The following is an 8,043-nucleotide window of genomic DNA, read 5'->3' as shown; positions in this document are numbered from 1 at the left end:
TGGATGCCCCCTTTGGAACCGAAAGCTCAAGTAAACTCTTATTTATATGTTTCCTTGGCCATGGTGTTTTATCACAGCTACAGAAAAATCATAAATACAGGTCCTTAACTCTTAAGGTTTCCAGAGTCCTGGCTTTGTAGGAACTTCCACTCTTCTACCCCCTTGCCTCCTTCAACTCATCTGAACTAAGGCTTAACTGACTGTGGACACAACTGGAAAAGACCATAGGTCTGTAGATTTGCTCCTGCCTGGTTGGGGCCTATACCAGAGGCTCCCAGCCTGGATCCTAGTTCTGGACCTGGCTGTAGCCTGCACTGTGTGGCAGCTTGACCTTCCCCTCCACACCAGGGCTCTTTGTAGGGATGGCTGGATTTCTCACAGCTTAGTCACAGAGAATAAGATGGTCCCTGCTCTTGTCAATACACAATCCTTCCATCTTCCTTTTTCCTGCCTAAGGACTGCCCTCATCTCTTCAGGAAATTCCATCTCTAGTAAGAGATGGTCGTGTGGCCTAACCCAAGCACTCAGAAGAAGTCAGAATCACCATTCAGGACAATTGGACTTAAGGCTCTGTTCCTATCAAGCCAATCCCTGCCCCCTCCCATCATGCCTGGAACTCATGTCCTACAGCCCAAGGCTCCCAATTCACTTTGTACTGCTACCCATATCTCAGCATTCCACATCCCACAACTATTTACTGAACAACCTCTGTGCGACAGAAATCACATTGAAGGCAGGGAAATAAAGCCAAGATCATTAAAATGTCTGCTTTGTTAGAGCAGAAATGGTAGAAGTGAGGTCATAGTAACCAGTATCCCTAGAGACTTTTGCAAGGTGCTGGTTCTCCATCATGCTTCCCAATTGGACTCCTTGGAGAGCATCCAGATCTCTGATAACCTATCACAACAGTACCGCTGGGAAGTGGGGATCTAGACATCAGCATTTTATAAAGCCCAGTGTGAAATCAGTGCTCCCCATTCTAAGGACAGCGAGCAGCTGAATCCTCAGATACAGAACCTGTAGGCCCAGGAGGCTACATCAATTCACAGGAGTCAGTAGTCTCTTGCTAACATGGAAGCAATCCATTAAACTCATCAGGGATTTCAGAAATCTTCTGCAAGTCCAGCCTACAAGGTTTCTAAGAAGAACACAGCGGTGAGGCTGGGATGTTTTAGAAAAATGAAAGGGAAGATATTTTCAAGGGGCCTTATGGTGGGTTGGGTGTGAAATGTCTGTTCAGGACCTATTAAATGCAGTACTGAACCGATGAAAAAGTTCCCCAGAGATGACAGGGACAATGGTAGGCATCATCCTTCCAAGAAACAGTCTGTTCTGTTCTGACAACTGAGTTGATGCTGTAAATGTGTGCAGACAACTGTCCCCGTACAGTGAGTCCCTTGGTGGCTCTTTTATTCACTTGATCTTCCCAACTGCCTCTTAACAGGGGCCATGTTATTGTTCTGATTGTTCACCCAAAACTTAGTGACTCCCCAGGGATGGTAAGCTGTCAAATGGCAAGGGACAGTATTTGAGAGAGAGCCAGTTGTGTGCATTTATTCCTAATCCCAATTTCCTGCATCGCTCACCTCAGCATCTTAACATCAACACCATGGAATTATTTACACCAAAGAAATGGGTCAGTACTGTACATCAGCCTTCATTAAGCCCTCCACCAGCCCAAAGATGGCGTTGCCAAGCAACATGAAAAACTCCCTGCTAAAATGGAATTTTCAATAAAAATGGCCTATTCCCTGCGTTAAGTAAATGGAATATATCTAAAATTCAAATTAAATAGACTCCAATTTTTATGGTCAAACACAGCAGCTCCACTCAGAGAACTATTGTTAGCACACACATGCCTTCCCACCGTTCTAAAACACATCTTTATCATGACTACCTTTTCTCAAAATCCACAGAGCTTTCAACTATCAGACATCTAGTAACATGTTTAGGGGGAGCGTTGGGTTCTTAAATGGTCCCTTTATTAACTGCAGTGGTTAGCGGTAATTACCAGCTTGACAGAATCAAAATTACTTGGAATGTGGGCCTCTGGGCATAGGGGGAGGAAGACCTACCCAGTAGGAATATGGTCCAGGAGTGGAGTCTAGTGAAGAGACTTCTGAGTGCTTATGAGAACAAACACCCCAAGAAAACAGGACAAGAGTCTTGTGACCTCCGTTTCTTCAAAACACCAAACTGTTCTTGGAACGTGGTAGTGTGCTCCTCCCAGGTGTCTTGGATAAGAGTGGGTTTACTTCAGGTTGCTCATTTCGGCGCGAAGCTGTTATTCTGTTATCCGGTTGAATGTTTAAACTATCCTTTGTGTGCCTCTGTGGAAAAACATGGTTTTTTTTGCCACATGACGCATGGTTTGTTTTTATTATGGTAAACAGCTTGAACTCAAGTGAACATTAACCATACGAACTCCCTTAATCCTTACAACACAAGTTATCTGTTGCTCTGAATAATGTTGGCTGTTGCAGGAAACTCTTGTCTGCCTCGTTTATCAGCTCCATCCTCCTTGGTCTCACTGCCTCGGGAGCAGTGACACAACCCGCTATGGCCATTATCATTCCTTGGGTGGGATCCTGGACTGCGTAGCCAGAGAACGGAAACTGCATTTATATGCTCTCTTCTTTCTGACTCTGAATGGCCTATTCCCAGCTGCTTAAAGCCCCTGCTGCCTTTCTTCCCCACCATGATAGACACCATGATAGACCATGATACCTTGAATTATGAGCTATAATGAACCCTTTCTCCTTTAAACTGCTTTTGAGTATTTTATCACAGAAATGGGAAAAGAAACTAAGACACTGGCCCTAATTTGAAGATGAATACTTGCCTTCTCAAGTCTCTTGATCCAGGAACTCATGTGTTCTAGTTAGGGTCATCATTGCTATGATGCAACACCATGACAGAAGCAAGCTGAGAAGGACAGACTTACACACCCACCTCATAGTCCATCATCAAAGGAAGTCAGGACAGGGACTCAAGCAGGTCAGAAACCTGGGGGCAGAAACCTGGGGGCCATAAAGAGGGTGCTGCTTATTGGCTTCCTTCTCATGGCTTGCTTAGCCTGCTTTTTTTAAATTTTTAATATTTTTATTACATATTTTCCTCAATTACATTTCCAATGCTATCCCAAAAGTCCCCCCATAGCGCCCCCCACTTCCCTACCCACCCATTCCCATTCTTTTGGCCCAGGCATTCCCCTATATTGGGGCATATAAAGTTTGCAAGTCCAATGGGCCTCTCTTTCCATTGATGGCCGACTAGGCCATCTTTCGATACATATGCAGCTAGAGACAAGAGCTCCGGGGTTCTGGTTAGTACATCATGTTGTTCCAACAATAGGGTTGCAGATCCCTTTAGCTCCTTGGGTACTTTCTCTAGCTTCTCCATTGGGAGCCCTGTGATACATCCAATAGCTGACTGTGAACATCCACTCCTGTGTTTGCTAGGCCCCGTTAGCCTGCTTTCTTACAGAACCCAGGACCACTAGTCTAGGTATGGTCCCACCCACAATTAAGTGACCCCTCCCACATCAATCATGAATTAAGGAAATGCCTTATAGGCTTGCCTACATCCCCATTTTTTTTAACTTTACATACCTATCAAAGTCCTCCCCTCCCCCCCCGGCTCCCCCTCTCATAGCCTCCTCTTCCCCTTCTTCTCTGAGAATGGGGAGGCCTCCAAACCAACCCACACTGGCACATCAAGTCACTGCAGTATTGGGTGCATCCTCTCCCACTGAGACCAGACAAGGCAGCCCAGTTAGGGAAAACAGGAGTTACAGGCAGGCAATAGAGTCAGGGACAGCCTCCCTCCAGTTGTTGCCCCACCCCCAACATGAAGACAAAGCTGCATATTTCTACATATGTGGGGCAGGCACTCAGTCCAGCCCATGTATGCTCTTTAAATGGTGGTTCAGTCTCTGAGAGCCCCCAAGAGTCCAGATTAGTTGACTCTGTCGATATTGTTGTGGAGTCCCTTTCCCCTTCCAGGTTCCTCAATCCTTCCCCCAGCTCTTCCACAAGACTTACTAAGCCCCTCTAATGCTTCACTATATGTCTATGCATCAGTTTCAGTCAGCTGCTGGGTGGAGCATCTCCGAGGACAGTTATGCTACGCTCCCGTGTGCAAGCATAACAGAGTATCATAAATAGCTACAGCCCCAACTCTAGCCTGTGTCAGCTGGATGGAAAACTAGCCAACACAATGCCTGCCTATACTTCAGGAAGGCACTACTCATGCCTTGTGCTGGATCTTAGAAGCACAAGAAACCAAAGGAAGACTATATTATTTTCCTATTGGTGTAATGAAACCCCACAACTAAGATGACTTATAATCGAAAGGGTTTATTGGGAGCTTACATTCCAGAGGAATCAGAGTCCATCCCCAGATGGTGGGAAAGCATGACAGCAGGCTGCCATGACAGCAGGAACAGCTGAGAGTTCACATCTCATACCACATGCAGCAGGCAGAGAGATGGTAAGCTGAGGAAGATGGAGCATAGCTTTTGAAACCCAGAAGCCTGCCCTCAGTGATACACTTCTTCTAGCAAGGCCACACCTCCTAATCCTCCCCCAACACTGCCAGTCACTGTGACACTGTATTCAGATGCTTAAGAATACAGGGAATATCCCACCCAAAACACCACCGAGACTCTCACAGGTGCCTTTGAGAAGGAGGTGAGGGACAATGTCTTCACTGAACCCACCAGGGCAAGGCTGGCAAGAATTCTTATGTAAAATTGTATTTGTGTATGAATCAATGTCAGGATGGGAACCCCAGGTTTCAGGAACCTGTTGCTTAGTCTCTGATATGGCAGGTGGGCCTTGGGAATCAGCCTTTAATCATTTGAATGTGAAATGCCCCTCATAGTCTCACGTGTTTGAACACGCAGGCCCGAGGTGTGATGCTATCAGTGGTGGTGTTTGGGGAGGTCATAGAAACTCTGGGAGTGTGACCTAGCTAGAAGAAGTCAGTTGCCAGGGGTGGGACTTGGTGATATCTATATCCTGGCTCCAGCCTGAACCTCCTACTTCCTGATCTGAGAAATTGCAACAGCAAAGAGTTCCCACCACCCTGGACTGGACTACTCCACCAAGCCTTTCTTGCAGTGATAAAACTGTGAGCCAAAAGAAACCCCTCTTCCCTCAAATTTCTTCTGTGCTTTATTGTAGAAATGAGAAGAGTAATTGACATAAACTACAAGATCTACCAGAGGGAGTCGGGCTCAGGCCAGTGGCTTCAGGAACAACTGTGGATACAGAGGAGAGAGTCCTTTGGCTTGATCATAAACACATATACATCTTAACAGCCATTATAAAAATAACTTTAAAATATATTTAAACCAGTACCCCCCAGAGCTTGTGTCTCTAGTTGCATATGTAGCAGAGGATGGCCTAGTCAGCCATCAATGGGAGGAGAGGCCCTTGGTCTTGCCAAGATTATATGCCTCAGTACAGGGGAATGCCAGGGCCAGGAAGCAGAAGTGGGTGGGTTGGGGAGCAGGGCGGGGGGAGGGTATAGGGGACTTTCAGAGAGGAAACTAGGAAAGGGGATAGCATTTGAAATGTAAATGAAGAAAATATCTAATAAAAAATATATACTTAAAAGAAGTGTAAAATGAGAGGAGAAAATGATAATTATTATCCTAGAGCTAACTACATGCATATGAATGTATCATTCCTGCATTGGATAGGTGACAGTTTCTTTCACAGTGCAAGGAAAGCATTATATCAATAATTAGAGTGTGCCTGGCATAAATATAGGAACTGCCATTCACTTTAAGAAAGTCAAAAAGTAGAGCTGGATGGCTCAGTGGCTAAGAACACTTGCTACTCTTGCAGAGGAGGATCCAGGTTCTCTTTCCTGCACCCACATGGCAGCTCACAACCATCTCTAACTCCCTCTGAGGGGATCTGTTACCTTCTTCTGACATCTGCAGGCATTGCATGCATGTGACACCTATACAAACACTCTGGCGCACATGCATATACACAAAATTTAAAAATTAATAATAGAAAGATATGTTAAGAGCAGAAGTAGCTCTTGCTCCTCTTACTCCCCTTACTCTCCTCTCTCCTCTCTTCTCTCCTCTCACTCTCTTACTCTCTAGCCTTTCTTCTCTCTTTCTCTTTCCCCCTTCTCTCCTCTTGGCCATGGCTAGTCTCTCTCTCTTTTACTTTTCTCTTTCCCCCTGCCTTTCTATAATAAAGCTCTAAAATCATAAAAAAAAAGAACAGAAGTAAATATTCATAATTTATTTAACCAAAAATATGGAAAGAAAATCTATGTGGTATTATGAAAATAACTTAAGAAAAAACAATCCCCCTCCCCTCCTAAAAACCCCACCTTCAATAGGTATCAGTGCAAAGTCCTCTTCTCCGTCCCATAACTGAGCAGCTGTACTGGCTCCCAGCCACACTCTGCCCAGTCTCTTCCTGGGCTCCAGTCTGCTGCCTGTTTCACCCCAAGGGTCATCTAACCCTTAGGTGCAGACTTCACAATGAGGCCTTGGCTAAGCCAGTTATGACATAGTAAGTGCTTTTAACTGTGCCTTGAGCTCCCATTAAACTGTCTCAGATACAAACTCCGGACAGTAACACCTCCTGCCCTAACCTATTGCCGGAGCATGATTAAGGAGTGGGAAAACCACTTCCAGCAGTATAAAAGCCAGAGATGTGGATATCCAAAGGCTCAGGAAGGGACCACAGCTGAGGGAGAGCAAAATAGCAGAAAGCCATCCAGGATCAGCAGTGACAGCCATCCCTGGGTAGTTCAAGATTTCCCACACCACAAAGAGGACCTCTGTACTCCATCACCTTTGGGGTGAGTATGACTTGGGTAGCGAGTCCTTTCCTGTGCGGCCTCAACCTAGTTAATGTAGAATGACCATCTGTGACCTTCTCACCATGAGAAGAGACTAGAGAGGCTCTTTCTAGAGCTCTAACTCCTTGTCCTTGTCTTCTAGGATATGGACGGCATTCTACAAATCAGATCCACGCATTGCCCTTGGAAAATACTCCCCAATGGAACAAGAAATTCAAGTAAGTGCCCTCAAGTTTGCGTGGACGTTGATTCCTCTGGAGTCTGCTTGCAGAGGCAGGGGGTCCTAGGTTTAAAAATTCACAAAAGCAGGCCTGCTTTCCACAACAGCTCATGTTGGCTGGATCTCATTCTCTGAATGTCCCAATCACAAGTACAGCCATAAGCAGGGCTTGGAAAAATGGCTCAGGGGATGGGTACAAGCATGAAGGCCTGAGATTGAGTCCTTTGCAACTATATATAAAAGTGCCAGGCATGACTGCATGTGTGCCCTGGGGGGGCCGAGACAGGTGGACCGAGCTTGCTGGCCAGGTAGTCTATACAAAACGGCAAGCTTCTAGTTCAGTGAGAGATTATGTCTCAAAGGAATATGGAGGTAAGTGATGGGGCAAGGAAGATACCTAATGTCCCCTTCTGGATCCTGAGTGTATATGCACAGGCTGTGAAATCCTCTCCCACATGTAAGCAACACACACACACCAAACACAAGAGAGAGAGGGGGGAGGGGAGGGGGAGGAGGGGGAGAGGGAGAGGGAGAGAGAAAGAGAGAGAGAGAGAGAAATATAACTGTAAGTGGAAATAAATTATGAAACTGCCATTTCTTAAATATTTTTTACCTGGTATTATGCTGTACTTTGAGTGTGACATGTTCCCCACAAACTCATGTGTCTTAATACTTGGTCTTTTAATACCACACAAAGATCTGCCCAAGATGGTGCCCATCAACATTCAATCATAGTGGAGGAGAGGCTCACAAGACATTAGTTCTCCCTAAACTGTTAATGTTGGGGGATGAGGCAGAGACAGGGGTTGGGGTGGAGAAGGAGTCATTACTTCAGTGGTGTAACCACTGGTGAGTTGCTTGTGAGCCAGAAATAACATGAATTAAAGTTGGGGGGGGGTCACAAAACAACAAAATACACAAAGAAAAGAGAAAGAGGGAAAGTGGAAGAAAATAAAGGAGAGAGAGGGCAGAGAGAGAGGGGGGAG

The 8,043-nt window shown here is 45.6% G+C and overlaps 1 protein-coding gene and 1 long non-coding RNA gene across 2 annotated transcripts in view; one reads left to right on the top strand and one right to left on the bottom strand.

Annotated features, from left to right (window-relative positions):
- Positions 1-2,075: 2,075 nt before the first annotated feature.
- LOC110298272 lies at positions 2,076-6,463 on the bottom strand. The gene is made up of 5 exons (XR_002378359.1): positions 6,361-6,463; positions 5,225-5,263; positions 4,374-4,496; positions 2,953-3,020; positions 2,076-2,330 (listed from the first exon to the last, which is right to left on the bottom strand). It is a non-coding gene; the product is annotated as an uncharacterized LOC110298272 (long non-coding RNA).
- Positions 6,464-6,601: 138 nt separating this feature from the next.
- C7H10orf120 (chromosome 7 C10orf120 homolog) overlaps positions 6,602-8,043 on the top strand; it is an 8,005-nt gene continuing 6,563 nt past the window's right edge. Inside the window, exons 1-2 of the mRNA XM_021167406.1 lie at positions 6,602-6,837; positions 6,980-7,055. Coding sequence (XP_021023065.1) covers positions 6,641-6,837; positions 6,980-7,055 — 273 coding nt within the window. The 5' untranslated portion in view covers positions 6,602-6,640. The remainder of the gene's footprint in view (positions 6,838-6,979; positions 7,056-8,043) is intronic.

This window comes from Mus caroli, chromosome 7 (assembly GCF_900094665.2).
Source record: "Mus caroli chromosome 7, CAROLI_EIJ_v1.1, whole genome shotgun sequence".
Taxonomy (NCBI): Eukaryota; Metazoa; Chordata; class Mammalia; order Rodentia; family Muridae; genus Mus; species Mus caroli.
This window is presented reverse-complemented; position numbering and strand designations above follow the sequence as displayed.